The 24,170-nt window shown below is 36.9% G+C and overlaps 1 protein-coding gene across 1 annotated transcript; it reads right to left on the bottom strand.

Annotated features, from left to right (window-relative positions):
* Positions 1-634: 634 nt before the first annotated feature.
* LOC139122518 (substance-P receptor-like) lies at positions 635-20,682 on the bottom strand. The gene is made up of 4 exons (XM_070687980.1): positions 20,087-20,682; positions 6,784-7,197; positions 4,967-5,188; positions 635-1,622 (listed from the first exon to the last, which is right to left on the bottom strand). Exons 1-4 carry the CDS (start codon positions 20,507-20,509, stop codon positions 1,455-1,457), a joined length of 1,227 nt encoding a protein of 408 aa, XP_070544081.1. The 5' UTR covers positions 20,510-20,682; the 3' UTR covers positions 635-1,454.
* Between the last annotated feature and the right edge of the window lie 3,488 nt (positions 20,683-24,170).

The following is a 24,170-nucleotide window of genomic DNA, read 5'->3' as shown; positions in this document are numbered from 1 at the left end:
TATGCTCAAACATTACACTATTAGTACATTTCCGTTAAGCCTTCGGCAAGAACACCAGGAACACTAATTTAAGATGGCTTCTTGTAGCTTCGGTTTGGATTCTTGGAACTTGGAAAGCAAACCGAGCTCATTATTGATGATCTTCCACCATCTTATCACGGACTCAGAGGCATTTTGCATTTTTTTCTTATAAGAGTGAATGTCGTTGCAAAATCAGTCTAGTTTTACGATAATGTGTTACGGCACTGTGTAGGCGGAACGCCCTTACATTACAATTCGCCCCCTGAAAAAAAATTATTCAATCGACAAGGTAGCGCAAATTATGCTATCGTGTTGCCAGATGCACGTTTCACATACAAATCCTTAGATATTTGTCACGTAGCATGCGCTGACGTCAGTAAGGGTCAAGTTTCATGAAGATGCGACCGTTCACTTGTTTCCTGTCTTCTAGTATATACGCCTTGAGTTCGTTCGTTGAAGCGCAAGACCAATTTTCGTTCAATACGCCGACAGGTTTGCATTGTCGAAAAGGTGTCAGGTCATGGCGAATGCAGAGCGAAGTTGTCGTACAGGAGAAAAGAAGAAAACATCGTGGCTTTACATATCAGATTTATCGAGAGGCAATACACAGATCTAGAATGTTGTACAACCAAGATTTCCATTTAATTCTTTACAAACTACTATTAAGATGATAGTCACAACACCATGAAAAACAATGAAATCGAGACTCAAAATTACGATTATAAATTTCGAATGTTACTACTGTAGTATATGCAAGCTACTTCGCACTTAAGATAGTACACGTTCACCAGATTAATGCGCTACGTAGACATCACATTTTCTCAACAAAAAAATTGAAGGCATAGCAGGTAATAATTCATCTTTAGCTATGGCCTGAATACGCTGTACCTTCATCGTCAAAACAGATATAATTTACAAGGGCAAAGTCGGTCGTTTCTAGTTTTGAGAATGATTTGAAAACCTCTTTCCAGTGCAAAGAGATACTAAGCAGCAAGCATAATATTCTTGATCAGAGTCAGCTAGTAAAATATTTGGAACTTTTAAGAAAGTAAACTTTTTACACTTTACTTTAAAGGACACAAATATCTGTAACACACAGTAATGGGTCTCGTTGCTAATGTCTATACGAGGCTAAGATGTATACGCCTATGCGTAAGCTATCGTCCATAATCCAAAACGAGGCTGTTTCTATCGTCGTATCTCGCAATAAAAATATAACATATAAAAAAATATGAGAGTAAAGTGTGGCTCAATTTAAAACTTATAAGCATATATATTTACCCTGTGAATGGCTACAATGTCGAGCCTATCTGTTATTTCTTTTTAGAATAAACTGGAATGAATGAAATATGGTTAAATCGTGTATTCTACACTGAAAATACATGAACAAACAGCTGATAGGTATCGCGCCTGCAATGATAATTTTATCAAATTCAGACACTCTGTACGTTGAGTTTGTCTCTCTGAAGCGATAGCTTGGAGGGAGTGCTCCTTGAACTTGTAGAATACAACGAACGTCCACTAATCCTGGATGTCGTCGACCTGACAGATAGGCTGCGATTTGTTTGTGCACAGGATTTGAAGAACCTTTTGAAGTCAGTCTGGAAAGAAAACAAAGTTGTGTGGATTTATGAAATACTTATATATCATAGTTAGAAGTTCCTTCCGTAAATTTAAAGAGACGATGGCTGTAATTTCTGATAAGGTATTTAATTCCCATTATCTCCCTATCTATAGCATTAACCCTATCAACGCAATACATTGTTTATAAATGTATTGTTATAATTGACAGAAATTCAGTTGTCAAAAATTTATTAACATCGTACATTATAATCATACGGCTGTCTTGTACTTTGTATTTTCCGTAAAAAAGGAACATGTGGCAGAAAAAAATACTGAAAAATACATCAGAAGTTTCAGATATTCTAGCAATAAGGCTTTTATCAAAAGCATTTTACTGTTATCAATTAGCTTTCCTGTACAGTACTCGTATTTATTGCAGTGGGATTCCCATACAGTAAAAGACTTGAAACGCGATTGGAACTAATTTGGGATAATTGGATGGTGAAGTGAGGTCGTTTTAACCTGCAAATGTAAGCTCATCTGCTTTTCTTTTTAATAAGTTACACACTTGCTTTATGAGAATTTGTAATATTACAATATTTAGCTATATGGCATCTAACACTTTTGAGAAATTTTAAAAATATGTTAATTCACTTATCCCAAATTAGGCCTAATCGTGTTTTGAGCACTTAAAAATGAAACTTTAAAAAAGTAACAATATTTCAGGATTTTTTTTGGACGAACCACAGTCAAATTACCAACATGTGATAGGTCTCCTTGTCATCTTTGAAACTTGGATACAATTCATCTGTTAAAGGCATTCCAGCTAGTTTTATTGAGGCACAATATGTCTTGCGCCGAGACATGTTCTCCCCTTATTGTTATATAATTGATATCAGCCTTAATCACAAATGATTGATTATAAAACCTTATACAGGTTACACATTAAACCACTCTACAGGGATTCCTGCAAGTGAAAAAAAATATAGGGATTGTTTTCTTCACATTTCAACTTCTCATGGATGAACTTATGGACTTAAAGATTTAATCAGTCGTAAGTTTTCCTTTGTACGGTTTGCACTCTTTTGACATTACGCAGTAGAGAATACATCTTACGGCGAATGGTTTTGAGGATCGGATTATAACATTACGTCTAAGTGGCAGTGTCTTCTGTGACGTGCAATAAAAGTAATTTAATTTGTTGAATTCACTGTTCACTATGAATTTCTTACATGACAGCACTGCATTTCAGGTGGTTACAAAGTCGCAAATCCTTTTTAAGATTATCAAAGTAGGCTTGGGCTAGGAATCGGCGGAAAGTTGTCACCAAAAAATCAAATTTTATGCAATCTGATATATAAATTTGGCAGGGATTCGGGTTTCCTAGATTGTCTTTATAAATGTTGTTTTAGGCTGTTAAACTAATAGTCTACCTCCCAAGTTAAAGTAATGGAAATAGCTTTATCAGCTTACTGTCAAATTTAAAATGATGACACTTCGCTGACATCACATTTCTTTTATCAACAAGTCCATAGGTACCCTCACCACTTCCCCCCGTTTTAAAGTTTTGTTTCTAAAACTCAACTTTTCCACCAGTATAGGCATTTCCCAGCAATATGTCAACTGTGGTAAAAATACGCTCATCGAATTTGACCTTTCAAATGGAAAAAGTGCTTTGTAATAGAGCAACAGTTTAAACATCTTGTACATGTACCGTGCTTTTGAGCAAACTTTACCAAAGTGGCTTATATTGAGCGTACATGAAGACACTTCATATATTTCCTGGGCAGATTCGTGCCTCAGACAATCACTTGACTTTTAGGTAGCACATTATCTTCATTTTTGAATTTGTAAATATTGTTCTTCATTCGTTTTTTATCTAAACTGTTCTAAGGTAAGATTTGTTAAGTATTTGTGTACGTATTGCCGTTTCGCGTATGTAGGTTTAGCCATTGAGAAACAAATAAACAAATAAATAAACAAATCATATTTTACCAATGTTTGGGATTCTTCAATCTAATCTCACAAAGGTTCATAACTTCACATGCGATGAGATCTCGACGAGATTCTTGTTAATTCGCACATGTCACTACAGTAAGTAACAATATTTTTCCACTGTAACCAATCAACATGTGTCTAACAAACATACCTTCGAGCGTTGTACAATAATACATATGCATAATTGTATGTACTGTGTATACCAATTTACGATTGAAATCTCGTAGTTCATCTATTGCATAACATCAACAAAAGCGCAATTTTGATCGGTATCTTTTCAAATTAAAGGCCTGTGAAAAACTAACCCATGTGTAACTTATTATGTGTATAATATCCAATCATACGTCCTTTGTCTTGACATGTAACTGTTAGTAGTATTTGAATGAAATCAACCGGTGCGGTTTTCCTGTCCTGGATGTGCGTCAAAGCAATAAACTGCGAAAAGCTTGCCTTATTGATTTTGCTGTAGAAAGGTAAGCTAGGGCAGCCAACCAGTCGTTTTCTGTAAGTTTTGACCAGAGGCGCTTTACATTTAAATATACTACCGCACCGTATGTATATATGTATGTATGTATGTATGTATGTATGTATGTATGTATGTATGTATGTATGTATGTATGTATGTATGTATGTATGTATGCATGCATGCATGCATGCATGCATGCATGCATGTATGTATGTATGTATACGTAGGTAGGTAGGTACATAGGTACTCATGCACGCACGCAGGCACGCATGCACTCACGCATGTATGTATGTATGTATGTATGTATGTATGTATGTATGTATGTATGTATGTATGTATGTATGTATGTATCATATTGAATCTGAAGCACTGGGTGTTGGTAACGTCAACTTTGGAACTTTACATCCCTTATTCTAAAAGCAAATGGATTGTCATAACATGCGCGCCTTTAGCAAAGGAGGGGCACAGGTTTATCCCTTTTGGAGTGTCATGCCTGAATTAGCACTAATTGCCACTGCTATGCAATAGAAACTGTCTTGCGAGATACTCAGTCACAATGCAAAGTTTCTTTGGAAGTATTTGTTCCTGTAATCTAACTGTTACAGAAGTTTAACTTACACAGTTCAATGCCGACGTGGCGCCAACCTCGATCTAGGGCAGTATTATTTAGAATCACCATGTACCTAATTTGATCTGTTTTGTTCAATATCAAAGATACAAGCGACTAAACAAGCCAAAATATTGTATTTTCTCAAATCGTGCATGAGAGATTAAGTTCATATTTATTGTCAGTAATATGTCGGTCTAATTTCATATCACTGTTCACACTTCAGTGGAGTGGAACCAATTGAATAATCTTGAGCTGCCAAAACGTCGACGCGACAGCGGTGACGCACGAGCATCAGTATACTTTCTCACCTTAAAATTGTCGTTATAAATCCCATATATTATGGGATTTACAAAGCTGTTTGACATGGCCAACCAAAGCACGCATGCGTTGATGATCCTCATCCTGTCCTGGCTGTCGGTGTCAATGGAATCATAAAGGTACGGATTGTACAGGCCGATCAGTTTGAAAACATGTAACGGTAGCCAACAGAGGGCGAACATCACTACTATTATAACCAGCATTTTGATGACCTACAATGTAACAGACAAACAAACACAATGCTTACAACGATAGTGTTTAAAGCATTGATGTCATTCATCAACAAAAGTCAGTAACAACAAGCGAAAAAAACTAAAAAGGGTGATTTATCAAAAAGACATAAAAACGACAGATCCCTCTTCCGTAGAGGAATTCCAAAATGTAATGCCTGCTTAATTGTAATCGTTATGATTTCGAAAACCTCAAATAACGACTAGAATTTCACATTTTTAAAAATTGAAATAATTAGTACCATTAAGTCTATTGTACTTCTTTACACGATGAAAATACAACATTGTAATGGCAATTTCGTATCGGCCTTTTCGATAACGAATTCAAAATCAAATGTACATAATTGCTTACTTTCTCATGAAAGTCCTGTTAGGTACGGTGTACCTTTTTACATTTTGCTTACCAAAAATATTACCAATCTTCATCATGCTGAGAATTCCAATAATTAAGCCATATTGCCTTGAAAACGTGATTATTTCAATCTTTGCATATGGATTCGGTCGAATTGGATTAAATCCAAGCACTTAACACGGGTATATCTGGCGGCAACGTATGAATTGCAACACGAAAATTGTCTGATTGTTAAAATCTACGATATGCCGGTGTTGATTGAAAAGCGTACTAAGGTCATATTTAATACTTGATTTCAAACCATCTTGCTGAAAATGTGCAAAAGTTACAGCGAATGCGGCTTTAAACTTATACTTGCAAAAAGCGTCTTTGTATGTTAGTAAATAGGTAAACAGGACAAGTAATAGGCAGTCCTGTTGACAAGGTAAAGTGTCGATGATTCCAGTAATTTCATTTATCATAGATAGTCTATATTGGAAAAGTCCAAACGTCGTGCCTGTACAGTCCTGGCTTAACTCATTACTTAAACGGAAACAGCTCATAGAATTATAAATGCCAAAGATTACAAAATTAGGAATACTAGCACTGAATAAAAAAACATTCCCTTGTTCATCGATTCAAATATTATATTGACCGTTAGTGATGGAGCTTTATAGACCAGCAGCCTGGGTTCAATTTCAGTAGTTCATTTAATGTATTGCAATTAATAAGCTGATTGCTAGATGCTGGTGATAATTTGTGTAGAAACGTTTTCAGCAGGAACCATTTTCTCAGCTCAGCTATACGCAATTTAAAAGTAGTGATCGTAGAACATGGCTGCCTTTCTTACGTTTACGTAAAACTTTGTTTCGATTTATATCATTTGATGTCAGCTAAACGCGTGCAATGAACTGTCACGGCTTAACATTACAAGAGAGTGCCCGAAAAAAGGTGCTTTATGTCTTATCCGTCACTGCATGTTTTTTCACAACGCCGTGCACTCGGGTAATGTATAAAAGCTGACAAGGTCGAGTATCTTTTACTCAAGGCAGTCGTAATTCTTGTGACTCTTTGTGATACAGAGATGGTGACGAAACAAAGGTTTGCTACGGTATAGTCAAACAGTAATTGGTTTACTGCTCAATACTTGATATAAAACACAACGAAAACTGGATCGACAAAGAAGATATTGTGGACATTGTTCGTCATAGATATTAAGTACCGTGTGCATGCGCAGTTTCATTACCTTTTGTTTCGATCTCCTTTGATTGACGTCCCTTTGCTGATTTGCATTTCCAGGGCAGTGCCTTCCCCAGAGGCGCACCCCGACTCGCGTGTACGTGTATGACAGTACAGAGAGGGGTACGAAGTATGTAGCCACCAGCACAGATATCTCCCAGTACTTGGAAAATGTCTTGCTTGGATACCACTCCGAGCAAAAGAAAATCGGTTGGCCGTTGAGAGACCTAGAGCTCGTCCTCACCCGCGTGAAGACAACCTGCACCGAAGAGACAGCAATGGCCGAGAACCATATAATGACGAAGGTGATGAATATTTTGCGGCCACCTTTGGTGAAACGGGCCTTCATCGGGTTCATGACAGCCGAGTACCTATCTATTCCCACTGCAGTAAGAGTACCAATGCTGACTATTACAGAAGCCTGCAACAGAAATAAAGAAGTTATTGTAATGAATCATAAAGTACATTTATTTCCTATGATGTGTGAATGACTTTCGCAGTCTATCAAAGAGTCGATTTTCTTTCCCTACCAAACCATGATATCTAATAGTGACAACCTAACTATGTGTCAACATTTTGCATTATTCAAAGTTTATGAAATTTGTGGATTTGGTATTACCTTTATCTATTACTGTATACCCATGATCATAATGCTGCGTCCTTTTGACGTTGAATGTAAAATATCACGGTCGATATTTTACATTACGTCGACATATGCAGTTCAAACGTCATCAGTTTTGGAGGGTTCTCGAACTGCATTTGCACCTTGCAAGTAAACAAAGTAAACAAACCACATGACTGTTACTCTCCAAGTACGATGTGATGTGGCCGACAGAAGAATTTGAGGGATTTGAGGAGCAGGGATATTTTGGGCAGTTAAGTGCAGGATAAATAAGTTGCATCTGATACTTTTACTATATGGTAGCTCCATTGAAGTAGCTTTGGTAAAAGTTCCGTGGTCTGCGCAGCACGGACTCAAAATTTTGTCTTCTCCGTCCTCATCATGCAAAGTTCATACGAAATGCAACACAAAATTTCAGAGCTAACAAACTTAGGCCCTAACGATGTCATTTAAAACATGGTTATGTGATAAAATTAGGAACATTTGTATGGAGCGATCAAGTTATAACTGTTTAGTTGAGTTAATAAGGAAAAGTGTAACAGCTGACTTCCAGATTCGATATAAAAATGCATAAGAATAAACTTTTCCCAAGTCTGTTGGCGCTATATTGTCATAATGAATAAATTGAAGAATAAACTGCATCAGTCTCTGTGACACTAATGGTCCGGGTGAATTTAAAACCCACAGTAACAATCGCATATACACGAGCAGAGTTACTCTCAAATGCCAATCGACCAGTAGGCCACTCTAAAAAAGTGTTTTTATTAAAATACATTATTGATAGTGCGAGTGAGAAAATACAAAATACAAACAAATTTATAATGCACACTCTATCATGAAATGTTCTTTGCCATTGGCAAATATCAGAGCCCTTCCAACATTCCTTGAAATAACGTCATGGTAACGGTAATCTCTACACGATAAGAGACCTCGGTATATTGCATTTAAAGAACAGATGGTAGATCTTCTTATAAATTCCCATTAACGTTCTTATCAAAGTTCATGGTTATTTTCACAGGAAAGGGGAATGCTGCAAGGCAAATTGATAAGGACTTAGATACCTTCTTGCGCTATTATTATTGATGGCGGTTATACGAGCAGGATTACAGCAAGAGTTCACGCTCAAAAATCTGTTTCTGAACATTCATGGTGTCTGTAATTCTAAAATAATTTCAATCGCAGATATTCTTCACAAGTTTACAAATACAGAAAGTGAACTTTAATGTTATAAATAATTACAATATTTAGAAAGCCATCAGTTGGTCTGCAGTCAACAAACTGACAATCAAAGATGACCATAACGACGCCCTAAGAACATCATAAATTGTCTCAAATCGCAAACCAGAGGTAGGATGAGGTGTCACCGTATACCCGTGGACACGTCCGATAAGGAATGTGACGGATGACATGACTAAAGTTGCTGTGTTTCTCCATAAGTTTGACATAATTCTTAATGTCTCTTCGTAGAGTTTCATAACGATTTCATTTTACCTTACTCGTCAGTATATTATCGAATATTGGGAAATACATTATCAGGCTTTCCTTAAAAAGGTTTCGCCTTCAAGGACAATAGATTATTTAAACACTATTCAGTATTCACCTAGCATTCTTAGACATTATTCAATCGCACTAACTCACGGGTCTTGATAATCACCACCGCTGTTCTGTTATGCTGTTCCGTGACCCGTAATTAAAAATATCCTCGGAGTCCATAAATTAAAAAATTTCTTCAATATCGTAGATATACACTGTAACAAGCTCGGTTCGAACCAAGGGGTTTTCTGAAGCACAAAGATAATTTTCACCCGGCAAAATATGGGGAATCCAGCGCCAAATCGCTGAAATGACTCCCTTACACTCATTAATTTGCCTGATAACATGTAAGGTCAGAATTGAAAACCTATTTATCAGAGTTGCCCCTAACAATTGTGATCCTTCATCCCAAGTTACACGTATAGGATAGGGTCATAAAATCCCTGATTGGGGACACCATCTTGAATGTTTCATCTAGATTATTTTCATGGTTGAAGCCAGCTGTTGCCTTATATACTATCTCATTCTGTCGTTTTCATTTAATTAATGTATAGTGTATCACTCGTGATTTGTAGATATGTGAAAAGGTCACACTCTCTTATCAGATGAAATAAAAGATTAGATCATAATTCCCCAGAGGTTTGCCGATGTTATCGTGAACTGACAGTTGACATAAAGTACGTAAATTTGAACGTCAAAACCACATAAAGTCCTTAAATTTATTATCTCGTACTTGACACTTATGTATTGTTTATCTCTACTTCCGCGCATCGCCATTGATATTACATATTAAATAACCCCTGTGACAATAAATCAGGAAAAAACTTTGCAGAGGAAAAAGATTGATTGTTTAGTTTGCAATCTAAACCAGCTGCATCAGGTTACACGTTTCCACGGTGAAGTTCCTGTGAAGTATAATAATGCTGGTTGTTTTCAGTGAAATTTCTTAACTTTGATGGAACAATGTCCGCTTGCTAGAACTTTGGCGATAAAAGATTACTTTGTCACTAGTAGCGAATCACATTAGAAGAGGTACGATTACCAGGTCTAACATGAATACGTATCATATGTCCGAATAAAGAAACCGAAGAGTCGTTCTAAATACGGGCAGGTAAAGAAAGGAAATACAATCTTTCTATCGGGTACCGATGATTTGAACGCGCTCAGAATTTAATATGTAGGATTTCTTCGTGCTTGAAACTTGATTGCTATGACCTTCCAACTTTACTTCAAATATCGGGTTCACTGAGCGCTATGATCATGCTGAATTTCTCGACACCTCGCTAGGTTAGAAGCAGACTACTATATGTATGTATGTATGTATGTATGTATGTATGTATGTATGTATGTATGTATGTATGTATGTATGTATGTATGTATGTATGTATGTATGTATGTATGTATGTGTGTGTGTGTACGTACGTACGTACGTACGTATGTATGTATGTATGTATGTATACATGTATGTATGTATTTATGTGTGTATGTATGTATTTATCTATCTATTAATCTATCTATCTATCTATCTATCTATCTATCTATCTATCTACCTATCTATCTATCCATATGTGTGTGTAGTATAATCGTATGTATCATAGGATAGGAGGTAGATAGGTATAACAAGCACTGGTTGCATGAGTTAAGATGTATGATGTGTCGGGATGTACTTTAGTGAGTATGTAATATCGGCCATTTGATTTTGGATTTCAGTGAGCGTCTAGGGTTTTCAAAATTATTTTCAATGTTTATTGAACGTCTCAAGTAAACGATTTATTTCGTCATTTATACTTAATCTGCCAAACTGCCATGTTCCAGCAGGCATAAAATTAATAAGATTGTAGTCACGTTTTTACAGGCGTTTGGTTTATGAAATCAGACAAATCAAACTTTTTTCTTGTCCACAAACCGTGATCAGTATAGCTTATGACTTGAATAAAGTATTCAAGAATAAAGTGCAAATGTACATGATTGGACGAAAAATCATTCATGCAAGTTTTAAAATACCTACGCTGTGCGGTAACCGTCAACATTAAACATTTTAAATTACCCATGCACATTGCAGAGCAAGTGTCATCGTAAAGGAGAGTAGTTCTATATTTCTAGTGGATTAGCTAGGGGTGCTTACGGATAGTTTAATTCATATATACCATTATTGAGGAATGTTAAATTTTTGTGAATTACTGTTCCTAGGCACAGTATATTTCGTATATCAGGCTATACTTGTTACACTGAAATTATAAATGCAAGTAAGCCTAAAATTTGATTGCAACATTGGTTGTACAACTCTACACACGAACATAAGTGCCTTCATATGAATGATTAACCAACACATCGACTTCTGTATCTCTCTTTGTCTCCCGGTCCGTCTGTATGTCTGTCTGTCTCTATCCCTGTCTGTCTCTCTGTCTTCCTATCCAATCATCTCTTTCTCTCTTTTTATCTCTCTCAACACTGCATACACATATTATGCGATTGTCCTTACATTTTGTTATAATTATACGTACCTCAAGAAAACTATTTAAGATGACCTTAACCTCGTGCTAAGAATTCCCCCAAGTAAATACTCTAGTATTCACATGACTGTAGCCTTGTGGTATTAAATTTTCAATGGATATCAAGTAACGAAAGTCTATAAATTCATGTTCGAGGCATATGCCTCAGAAGTATACTTTTACTTCTCAGGGCAGATAAGTAAAAATGTAACCCATTGTAAAAAGGCTCCAAAGACCGTCAACTTACTTTGATCCTCAGTCGTTCAGTCCCATAGCAATTTGAAGTTTGACGGTTTCATATTTCACTGATATTTGAACTATATAATCTAGCTCGAAGCGTAAAATCTGTATCAAAACTACTTTAACGATCGAGGTGAACAATTCTCATAAAGATAGCTAGAATTTTTAAAACTATCAAGTAACGGTGGACATTATAAACATACAGGTTGTGATGACATTTCGAGCACAGGACATTTTAACATTATTTGGGGAGCAAAACAATAAATTGCATGCTACAGGAAGAACACAAAATGCAATAGAAATTGCAACTCATAACGCATCAATATTTCGAAGTTACTGACTGTGTCCAATTAATTTTCTATTTAATGCTAGAATAGGTTTACTCGATATATGTGTTACAGATCCACTAACGTGCATAAAACTCGCAGTCATTGGCACATATGCGATGCAAACACTACCTACTGCTTAATTTCCCAAACTAAATTCTAGAAAGGCGCATCATTCGGAAATGATAAGTTTTCATTAGATATCTAAAGTGCCGGGTATAATCGCATTAAGACAACGGCGATTTCCGCAACGTCTCCTATTAAAGAAGTTGAAAGACAAGTTTAAAGAGATCGCAGTAGACACGTAAAAGTTGTTGCGGTAATAGCCCCTGTCTTGCGGCTGATTGTACAGTCACGCCTTTGCTAGTTTATGACTGTGAAGGAAATGATAGCTCATATATCAATTAAGGCCCGTGCGCTCGGTAGCTCTATTGTAATAAATCGTAAGCATAGGACATGCTGTAAGTCCTTCACTTTCGGATTAGTGAGTCATCTTAATTTGCACTTCATCTCAAGGCGCTGAGGTTTTCTGTTAAAGGTTTTGGTCTTGGCGCTCTACACAGAGCTAGACACGAAGCATTTTCAATGACCTCACTTGAACCATAGAGAAACAACGATAGAGTGGCAACGGGTATTGTTTAAGGCGTGAAGCGGTTACGTGACCCATCCATGTTCGCCTCGCCTCAGGTTGCTCTCGCCTCTCTTTTCCGAAGAGTGCCGACCATGAATCCTTCGGTAATTTTCGGATTTTCGCCAATTGTTAACCGAAAGTATGTTCGGCACAGTTTGTGTTATTGTTGTCGTGTGGTGTTGAGCAGAATTGACGTGCTGGCGAAAACAGGAGTGTTTTGAGCTTCAGGAAAATGAGTTTTACCGTTTTAAAAATTCCTCTCATATTTTTATGAATATATAATGAGTGTGTTTGATCCAAATTTGAAAGTCTTTTATCGATACTGTCTGGTTTTACTCAATGGTTTACGGTCAGTCATACCCTCTTTTACACGTGCGTCAAGGAAGGACATGTTTATGAAACTGCTGGCGTGTTATGTTTCTATTGGCGTGAAGCAGTGTTTCTGGCCTGAGAGCTCACAAAGTAACTATGGTTGCTACGCGACTGGCAGTATGATGCCATCTCGTCGTATTTTTCGCATAATCTCGTGTAATTATCAACCACAAACAAAGCCTCCAAAAAGTTTAACACCTTTGGAGCTCATTTTAATATGAAACGCCAATAGTCTACCGAGACGACCATGGAACAAAAGGCATGCAAGCGTTGCGACTCTGTCTATGTTACTCTGTGCTTGAACACGGAAGGTCAATGGAGGTGTTAGTGTTGAGCGCTTTTTTGTTCTACATTATTCGATGTAAGGCGCTTTAAATAAAAATTTTTGTTTGCCGACCGCTTGCTAGTAGGTTTTCAGAGAAAATTTAGAAAACAAACACAATGTTAACACTATTACAAAGGAAAATATTATTTTTCTAAAGTAAACCAAATATAAAATGAGCTTATGTTAATACACTTGTGTATGTATATGTTTGTAAATAAACTTGTGTTTTTTGTCTGTGTTTGTTCTTCTCCCTTGCTGGCTAGTAGGTTTTTCAAAAATCCAAGAACGGCAAAACAAAGAACTTTCATTAAATGACCTAAACAGGAATGTCAGTGCATGAATTTTACTTGAAAGTCCGGGGAGTTCTCCGATTGTGCAAATCATGCACTGACGGGGTATTTAATTATCCGTTCTCAGACTGGTGAATCAGCAAAACTGCAAAAACGGATCATGTTTCCTGTGTTATGCTTATCAGAAATAGTTGGCCGGGTAAGATATTTTCATTCTTTCAGGATTTATCCTGGGTTTGTTTATGAGTGACAGTTGATGAGGAAGATGATTGCAGTTATCACTAGCTACCGGAAATAATTCGCAAAACTGAAAGTAACACGTAGTGTTTGCGTGATATCAATTTTAACCTTGATAAAATTTTGTCGGAGTTGTTCAGAGTGGTAACAATATGCTTGATTGGTTTGAAGAAAGATAGGCGAGATTCATGGAAATGCACGAATGTGTTTCATAAGTCAATAATTACAAGGCCTTTGAATAACCGTGGTGTATGTATGTTCTCCATTCTCCGCCTTCCAATCTATGATATTTCTGATAACTAACCTCTGTGAGCTTATCGTGACGTATGTAAAGTTTATTCTTATTAGTTTTGATGTCTGCTTGTTACGGCGCAAATGAAATGTCTTTCGTTAACATTTTGCATAACATCAGTATTCAAGTACTCAATTCTTAAACAATTCGTTGGCATAGTGTCAAGGAAATTTTCCCAAAGGCCTCCGAAGTTATTATAATCCCCGCTCACATTACCGACTTAGTGTAATACTTTATTCATGTTCGGCATCAATATTTTGGTTGCAACTTGGAGCATATCTGTGTGAAAAGCGATTTCGAACATTGGAATTCAGCCGTCAACATTAACAATGCAGTCTCTTGGTATAGAAACTGTATTACTAGTAATAAACTGGATAGATGGTATCGCCCATAAGGGCCTACTATTGGGAGGAGACCATGACATTGTTTGAAAAATCTTTAAAAAATGCAAGGGTTTCCGTTATTGCGCTTTTAAATTTTTATCATCGAAATTTCTGACACCGTCGTTGGCTTGAACAGGTGACGTTAAGATGTTGTGAAGTAATCTGACAAAGAGTTATGGACGATATTTTTACTTCGTGAAACTCTATGTGTTCACAAACAAAAACGTGTCGGCAAACCGACTACCTCCCTGTCTACCTTCTGTGCCATTAAACTTCATTAGCCTTGAAGATCACACCTTGAGGACAGATATTCGGACTCTTAAACTTTTACAAGTCTTTTGTGATATACTATTTGTGAGGGTTCATTCATAAAGCTCTCGGTGTAAGAAACTTTTCACCGCCTTAGTTTTCCGAAAATCGAAAATTTTATTTTTTCTCCATAGAGTTAACACATGGATAGCGGCTATTTTGAATTTTAAATATCGGTAAATTTTAGGTTATTTGTAGCAAAATTTCATCGTACCCCCTGATTTTTATTCTTTATTTAGTAAGAGAATGGCTGAAAGTTTCATTAAGGAAAGTGTGTACAAAAGTCTAAGTTTTTCACTTTCGAGGTGAATACTACCTTAACGAGACATCGCATATATAAATGAAATTTGACATGTCAACATTCGTTTAACAACTACGAGAGTTCAGAGGGGTCACTCAGTGCATGTAAATCGAATATATTGGAGTGCTCCATCCTGTGAATGACCATTTCCTCTTAAAATCAAGCTGCCTGTCGTATTTAAGTAACAGACGAATGGCCGGAACAGTTTAATTACGTGACTGGAAAACCCTAAAAATGACTAACGATATTCCAATCAACAAACTTCACGCTTGGCGGCCATTTCTTATTATTCAATGGTCTCTGCATTATTCGGTGGTCATGTGTCACAAGGTACACCCAATATCAAGCTAAGAAATACTTTAATCAACCTTTTCGCTCAACTGTGGAAATATTTGACAATTACAATGATAGCTGATAATTATTTCCATGACCTCACGTCTACAGAAGCTGTCTGGGGAAAGCACTTTGTTTTTTTTGAAATTTGATGTCCCGAATTGATAAATAACAAAGCGGAAAAAAGCAATTAGCACTGCAACATTTAATAACGTTTTGCTCCACTCAGACTGCCAATGTTTTCCAGACAAATGAGGACAAATGCATGGACATGATAACCAAATTGTGTATAAAGGATATAGTGCCAAATTTATTAAAAGGCTTTTGTGAAGTCATTGCTAAGTTTTATTTAATTATTAATATTCATCCTCATCATCGACAAATAAAGGTGTCAATTTAGTGAAGACAATTAACACATTTTGACTGTATAGTGTTTGAATTGTATACATAAACAATGAAGATACAGAAAATGCCTTTTTCATGGTTTTACTTCATTTGAACAATTTATATCATTCATGATTCCATTTGATTAATTTCTCATGGTGTCTGTATGTAAAAGACAATGTGTATTATTGTAATGTAAAAGTGACCTCTGTCAGTACTTTCATGAATTCGATATCCAACTCTCCGCACATTTTACTCCATGAAAACTCATTCTCGCAAGCGGCTATGCTTTATTTCCTCTGTCCGATACTTTATACAAATCACTGGCATTTCATTTTGCAATAAAGTTGCCAGGATTCAGACGATGTGCAGATTGTCTCGAAAAGGACTGTATACAGAATTCGGAATATTGAATTTAAGTTGACATGAGTCATATTTACGGCTTAGGTTCCCCTTGCGTATGTAGCGAGTGTGTATATGAGACACAACGACAGAAAATTCATATAACGAATAGTGTATATATATATCAACGAAAACTTGTATGTCATTTATCAATTAAGCTGTAATAAAAGCGGATTACTATCTTATATCATCTCAGCATCCCCGGATCATTGTCATAAGAACGTTAAATCTCTTAGAGTAATGAAGTAATTAATTATGCATGAAGAAACGATACTTGTGGATCGACACCGAAACAGTTAAGAGGGGCCGTTCAAATGTAACCTATGCAAGATGGTAGAATAAGGTAAAAGTGTATCTGTATTATGTGAATAATATATTCTCCAGTATTCTCACCTCGTGTGCTGAACAATAACCAAACATCTTTAGGGGTAGTTCTCTGAGGCATAATCAGTGGCTAATCCACTATACAGATTATCAAGTTGTCCATACCCGGATAGCATATGATACGTCAACATATGATATATTACGAAGATATAGAGATGCCCCATAGGGCCCGGCTTCGAAACGTTTATGTACTCCTTTATAGGGCAGGGAGATGGAGATACGATCTGTTCATTTTTCGTAGCAAATTTATCTCCGAGCTCACCTGTTGCTTCGAAATATTTGAATTAGGAAAACACCCTTTGACTTGACAATATTTTTTATTTATTTTTGTGGGTTTTGTTTGTCTGTTTCGATATTTTTTGGGCGGATGCGACAGTAGTACCATGACTTCGATGATCAGAGAGCGAATAATAGTGTACGTCAATGCAAATACCGTTTATGTTACTGTAGGAAAAGTGTATGCAGATTTTTGTTATTTGCGTTCATACAAAGAAGTAATTGCTGTACCCATGCTTGTGTCGACGTCTTTCTTATTGTCCGTCCTGTCGTTGTCTGTCTATTCATTAAGGCTTATTTAAGGCTGATTTATTTAGAATCTGGTACACAGATTCGTCAAAGTGCTAGTGATGACCAAAACTCCTCAGATTCTGGTGTATGAGGTTTTTTTCGTAGTTATAAATGTCTTGTGATTGAAGGGTTTTCTTTCAAGGACAGATGAATGTATTTGCATATTAGCGACCGTATTAACCAATCATTAGAACGGGACTCAGTACTCCCAGAACAAATAATTGGCCATGTCTTCGACACGTATCAGCGAGTTAAATATTTAAAATGCGAAAAATGCCGGCTTTTAAGATATCCTATACAACATTCTCGTGCATGAGTTGTAAACGAGGTCAAAAGTTTACCGCAGAAGGAGCATACTATCATTCGGTTATCGTATGGTTTCCGAACTCTCGGTTGCATTGGAAGACTCATACAGGAACACCTGAGCTCACGATCAAAACGCATCAAACGCGAGAAGCCTTTCTTAACTTCGCTGAATAATTAAAGTTGTCTCTGCAAGTTTGTTTCGTCGTATGAAACTATGAAACAGGTGCTACAGAATATGTTGACACATCTTTTTAGTTCATAATATACGGAGTTCTGTTCATTTCACTAGTAGCATAGGACGAAATAAATACCATGTAAGGAATGCTACTTATGGCTATCTATAATGCACTATTATATCTACGCTGTGCGTCGTTGCAAAATTTTAAAGCTGGATAATGGAGCATAACCCTATATCGGGCGTCTAACAGTACGGGAAGATAATATCCAATTCAAATTCTTTTAGTTGATCAATTGGTTATGTTTGTTATTCGAGATATGTCGTATTTGCGTAATATGAATCATTCTTGGGAAATGGCTATATACTTTAATTTTCAATTGTGTGCGCAGCCGTGACGTTTAGAGTTATTTGAGACCCAGCTGTCGGGGAGATAAAGGCAGGATTTCTTTAATTACCCAGACTCATGATTAAGGTGATGTTGATAAATAATTACACTAGAATACTCTAGATACCGTTTACTTGATGACGTCCGTTGTATCACATGCTTTGTCTCTTTATGCAGGCGGACTTACAAAAAATCAATAAGGGCAGAGTGATACCACTGCAATACTAATGTAGCTATAGGTAAGGCTTTACATATTCAAGGAGATAACAATTTATTTTTTCTTGCCAACCTTTTCAAACAAAAAGCACCTCATTTCCTAACCCCGGAGGCAGTAATTTCATGCTTACTAGTCTTTGTACAAAAATTTAGAGGCCTGGAGGTTAACAGAGATGACTTATCAGTTTCTATTAAGATTCGCCTACTACCATGCATAGCCGAAGTTGCTATATAAATTAAGTGTATGTTAAGCGTTCCTCAGCAATTTTGAAATTCCATACATCGTCATTCTCCGATCTGTGGTTTATTTTGAGTAAAGTATCATTAAAACTTTCCATGCCGAGAAAACATATTTTCAAATGGCTTTTCCTCTTCTTTACAGCATGAAATCATCCATACTGGTCGCTGTTGTCATCGAGGATTTTGTAAAATGTCCGCCTGCCGCGTGATACTTTTGTAAGCAGAGCACGCTAATAGAAGTCATATTAGACTCAACGTTAGCAGTATTTGGTGAGATTTTTTGGCGTGATAAAAATAGCGTTGTTTGTTTTACTCTCAAATCATTAAGTAATGGTCAGTGATAAACTTGTCAATATAGCATTATGAGTGTGGTTTCTACTATTTTCGTTCACAACAGAATGTGGGCGAGAATTCATAAAAAAATTGTTGACAGTAAATCGTAGATTGTACGCAAAGCGACGTCTTTGCTCGGCTAAAGTTTAGTATTCCCGCAGTTGGTACAGCAGTAAAGCAAAATTATGAAAAAAAAATCAAAAGTTAAAACTATTGTTCCTTAAAATATCAACCTCAGTGTCCTCAGGGAAAATCGCATTCATGTAATGAGATGTGTTATTGCTCTGCTCCTAGCTCGCATTAGCCCTCTCAAAAATCAGGTTCACATTGTCAGTCAGTCAGTCACTTACAGATAAAAATATTCACAGACGCGTGTAAACCAAACGTTTCATTTTGATTAGTTTGGAGTTAATTCCCACTCCCATAATTTAACTCGTGAATCCTTGACACTCTAAGGCCACCAGGCTGACGCAGTTACTGTTATAAATGAATCAACTTCGGATAGAAGCAAGAAAGATATTCGTACAGGGTACCTGTGATTAAGAACAGTCGATTTCCCAATTTGTATCACTTCAGAATATTTACCTTTTGCAAATTAATCCAAGCGGTGCAGAAAAATAATGTAACAACTATTGAGTAGAGTAATATTACTGCGCCTACACTATTGTCAACAGCAGATTAATTTTAGACTCTTAAAAAAATAATTTCATCGATTTCGTGCACGCTTGTACCTTCTTGAAATCTCCGTCGTCACTGGCGTTTTCTTTTCTCCCCTTTCTTTCTTTATACATTTTCTTCAAAGGGTTCACACGGATTATCGGTTTGTTTGCAAATCTAATGGGCACTGTAAATTAATATCAGAAAATAAGCGTCTGCGTCGTATATTGTTATATTCTGGAAGAACGATAATTACAAAGTGTAGATTCAGGTACAATTTTAACGCGAATTCTGGGCCACAAATATACTGGGCGGGCCGCTGGTTTCACGGACTGTGTTGCAGTGTAGACGTTCTGTGTTAACCTGACAGAAGTGCATTCAGGATGCAGGTATGGTATACGGGTGTGTTTATCAATAACGCACTCAAAATTTATGATCACATCGAATTGAATTTCCAATGAAAACTCATACAGTAGCCATTCTGTTCACTGTAATTGGATACGACCACACTGTTGAACGTAATCAAAGCAAAGATCATGGAATAAAAATGGAATAAGATGAATTCAACTTACATGCTGCATGAAGATTACGATATAACACATCTCAGATCCGAACACCCAGCGACCAAACATTAGCGTCGGGAAGGTGAAAGGCATACAGAATATGGCCATTGCCAGATCACTTATCGCCAAGTTGACCAAAGAGGCGGTGAGGTTGGTGTGGGGACGCCGCCCGCACGACAAAACGAAAATGACGACCAAGTTGCCCAGGATGGATAGTATCATGTTCAATGTGAACGCGATGATAAAGATTATTTGATACTTTGTCGGTAGATCCATCGATATTGAGGCATCCGGCAGCGGGCGTTCCGTCACCGGGTCGCTGTCGTAGTAATCGTATATCTCCTGAATGAGAGAAGCCGTCAAGTTACTGTCGTTGTTGGTGACACTCTCGATCCAGGCCCTGATGTCGTCGCCCAGCACGAAATTTTCCATGGCGGGATACACTTTGACGTGCGCCGTTCGCTCACGGTGCTCTCAGCCGCTGTATGGTGTTCACTCAGCCGTTCAGGGTAACGGCGCCTGGCAAACTGTTTTACAGGTGGTCCCGAGTATCGTGAACGTTCAGTGGAGCAAACAAGCCATGTAAAGGTTGACATGAGTCACGTGACAATGACGTAAATAGCGTGGACTTGTATGTCGGTGTTAAACAGTTTTAGCAATATTTATTGTGTTTTCTGATACACGATCTGAAAAATTAGTAGGAATTCCATGCAAAAACATATCAAAGCTGAAATAAAGATGTTTGTGTGAATATTATTAATTTTGAAAATGGTAAGGCTATAACAAATCATAGATCCGTTAATCATGCTAAGTTTCTTGCAAAAATGATGCGGCGACGCTACTTTTCAATTCTCTTCCTTTGTTTTTCGGACAAGATCAGACTCCCTTTGACATCATTGCATCATAGACTCTGAAGCGAAAGAGTGTATGCTTGTGTCAAGCATATCAATAATTGAAAATTGCAGTAAGATTATTGAATAAGTTCACTTTTCGTAATTGTACAGTGCATGTGTGGGATCTTAAATTTTCTATTATGCGTAGTGCACTCTCATTTTCTATGCCAGAATTTTTTTCAAGCTGATATGATTGAAGAGGCTGATGCTGCTAGTATGGATCGACGCTTGCGAGGTTGAGAAACAAAACCTTTTATATTTTTGGCTTTAGGTCTGTTAAGTATCCTGCACGGACCCGCCAGCAATAAGCAGTACGTGCAGCAAATACGGCCGGCATGCAGTATCCATTAACCGTGGACCTGCCGAAAGCAAACACGTCTGTCTTTATGAGATATAGTTAATATCTAAAAAGTAAATACGACAGCATCAACTTGACCTAAATCAGTAATTTGCTTTACAGAGATGTTCGCCAGACTGATCAAGTACAAGAGAAATCGCAAGAAGATGGTGAAAATTCATGTGCTTACGTTTTTTAGGTTTGAAAGGCAATTGGCATAAGCCATAATCGTGACATCACAAGACGATGAAAATGTTTGGATTGCTATCACTTTGTGAAAACTTAATATCATCAACAGTAGTAACTTTACACATACTTTTCTTCAGCGTACGGCGTGTAAGAACTTGTCCCATGTTAGTTAAATTTATTTATGAACCTCGATAACAAAATTTCCTAACTGAAACTTTCAAGCATTCTCTTACAAAATATATGGAAAAAAATAAGGGGTTATACAGTGCAAAATTCTATCTAATATTTACCGATATTTGAAATTAAAAATGGCAGTTATCCCTGTGTTTACTCCATGAGGAAAATAGAAATTTATCATTTTCGAAAATAACTAAGACGGTAAAATTTTGTCTTATTCCAATAGCTTTAAAATGAGCCGCTATAAGTGGCTGATAAAAACAGAATTGTAAAAATTTGAGAGTCCGAACCAATCATGTTGAGAGATAATCAGAAACAGTTTCTGAAACAAAAGACATGACTCAAAAATTACCCAACCTGCACTGGGGCATCGCTTCTCCTTACGGTACATTATTACGCTGATCGGGAAATAAGTCATTGTTTTATGCCAGTAATTGCACTTATCTAAGTATATATCGAGAAATTTGGAAGTATATGCAATGGTTGACGCAACTTCAAAAATGCGACATACAGAAATCACACTTATCTGATATCATGTGCATCGAAAGCAACAAATATGCAAAAACTAACTGTCTAGATCCACTAACAAATTTTGAAGTGAAGGTAAAATGTTTTTAGACGCTTTTACTCAAAAATTATGGTTGGCAGGGGTGATTGTTGTCCAACATTTGTTTCCCTAATGGATGCTTCACATGGCGAAGTCACTACTCAACTTCAAGTCGTAGCGTATATTGCTTAAGAGGTTTCATTTGATGGACGTTAAGGATGAAGTTGATGATATTTTGTAGATTAAATGCACAAAAAGGTGCCGCCATTACCGCTTCGGTGTCCCCGAGGAACATGAGTATGTTGTATTGAGTTTTAACATCACATGATACTCTTCCTTGCCAAATGAAATAGTGATGCTAAATGAACACACGGTTATCTTCACAACTATACATGTATATATTACAGGTATCGGAGAGTTTAGTAGTGCTGTAATGTTACATTTTCACAATTTAACACTTATGACAGAATGTACATCCGTGATCTGTTTTCGTAGGCGCTAAACTTTGCAATATCAGGAATGCTTTTTGAAAGTAGATGAGAAAAATTTAAGTGTTCAGCTTGTCCGTTTCCCAAGGAAGTGAACACGTTTTCCTACATGGTTCATAAGGGGAGGAGCTGCCTTTTTTACCTCATTGGTATGTTTAACTCGGAGATATTTTGCATTGGTAATAACTATGCGTGACTCTCGCTTTTTGTTCTTGATTGTTGAAGAAAATTGTCTACAGTGTCTCTGGACAAAGTATGACTACATTTTTCAAGTTTTCGCCTATGAGGCGTCAGCCACTCTTCGGGGAGAAATTTCGACAGCGAATTCTTGATCTGATGTAACCTTTTCTTTGAATGGTAAACACCTACATAAGCACGTTATTCGCTACGGGACACAAATTGATCCAAACGCGTAAAAGCTGTATTATCGTGAGTACTCTACGCGTTTACTTATACATGTGCATGAACCGATTACAGTTTTGTCAAAGCCATTTTCAGTATCCAGACCCTCAAGCCAAATATACTTTGAAACTCAGATTCATGTACATTCATTTAGAGGGACTCGTTTTCATCTGAATTTCTGTAATTGAGCTGAGGGTTACAAACAACCTTTTTCGCCCTTGGGTTTACTAATGTCCCCGAGAAAATTCGCAGGTGCATTTTGCTTTAAATACACATTTGGGCTTTTTGGAACACATAAAAAAATCACACAAACTAAGCTTACTATCATAGTTAAGATTTTGGTCGCGTGTGAGTATGACCTAATATTATACGCCCACACTTCCGCCGTTTACATCGCATTGACTTTTGAACAGACGCATGAGATGCCATGTTATGCGAATGGTCGACAAGCCAAAGCATTGCCATTGTATATACCTGGTTGCATTATTATGTGTAATCTACTCGGGTTGACTGCTGCTACGGTCAATTGTGACTGACAAGAGTTGTCTGTAATTCGCTTACTGCTTTGCAAAATGATATTCCTTTGAGTTCATGAAATTGACAAGCAAATTTAATGTTAGCTTTAGACTGAGACAAACGCGCATTGTATTTATCTGGTGTAAAATGCCCACACAACGTCAAATAAACATTTGTGAATTTGTCAGTAATTTGTAACAAAAAACAACAGGTTATATCTGCTGTAATGAAATTCACAGAAGGAATCACGGGCTGTGAGACATCGATAAAGATTGACTGGGCTATGCTTGGTATTATTTTAATTTGCTGATACTTTTATCACTTGTATTGAGCAAAACAGTGTTTAAAAGCCATTAGGTCACTTGGTTAGGGCCCGGCGCTCTCAACCGCGGTAACAAGTTTATGGTTATTAATGCAAAACGAATCAAAACAAAAAAGAAAACTTAACCTCTCTAATAAAACACGTTTTTGCTTTTATGTGACAGAGTTTATGAATGAATATGTTTTCAAATTTCAAAATCTTCGCAAAAATTAGTATTAAAAG

This window comes from Ptychodera flava, chromosome 22, assembly GCF_041260155.1.
Source record: "Ptychodera flava strain L36383 chromosome 22, AS_Pfla_20210202, whole genome shotgun sequence".
NCBI classification, from domain to species: domain Eukaryota; kingdom Metazoa; phylum Hemichordata; class Enteropneusta; family Ptychoderidae; genus Ptychodera; species Ptychodera flava.
Note: the sequence above shows the minus strand (reverse complement) of the source record. Positions and strands in the feature narration are given on the sequence as shown.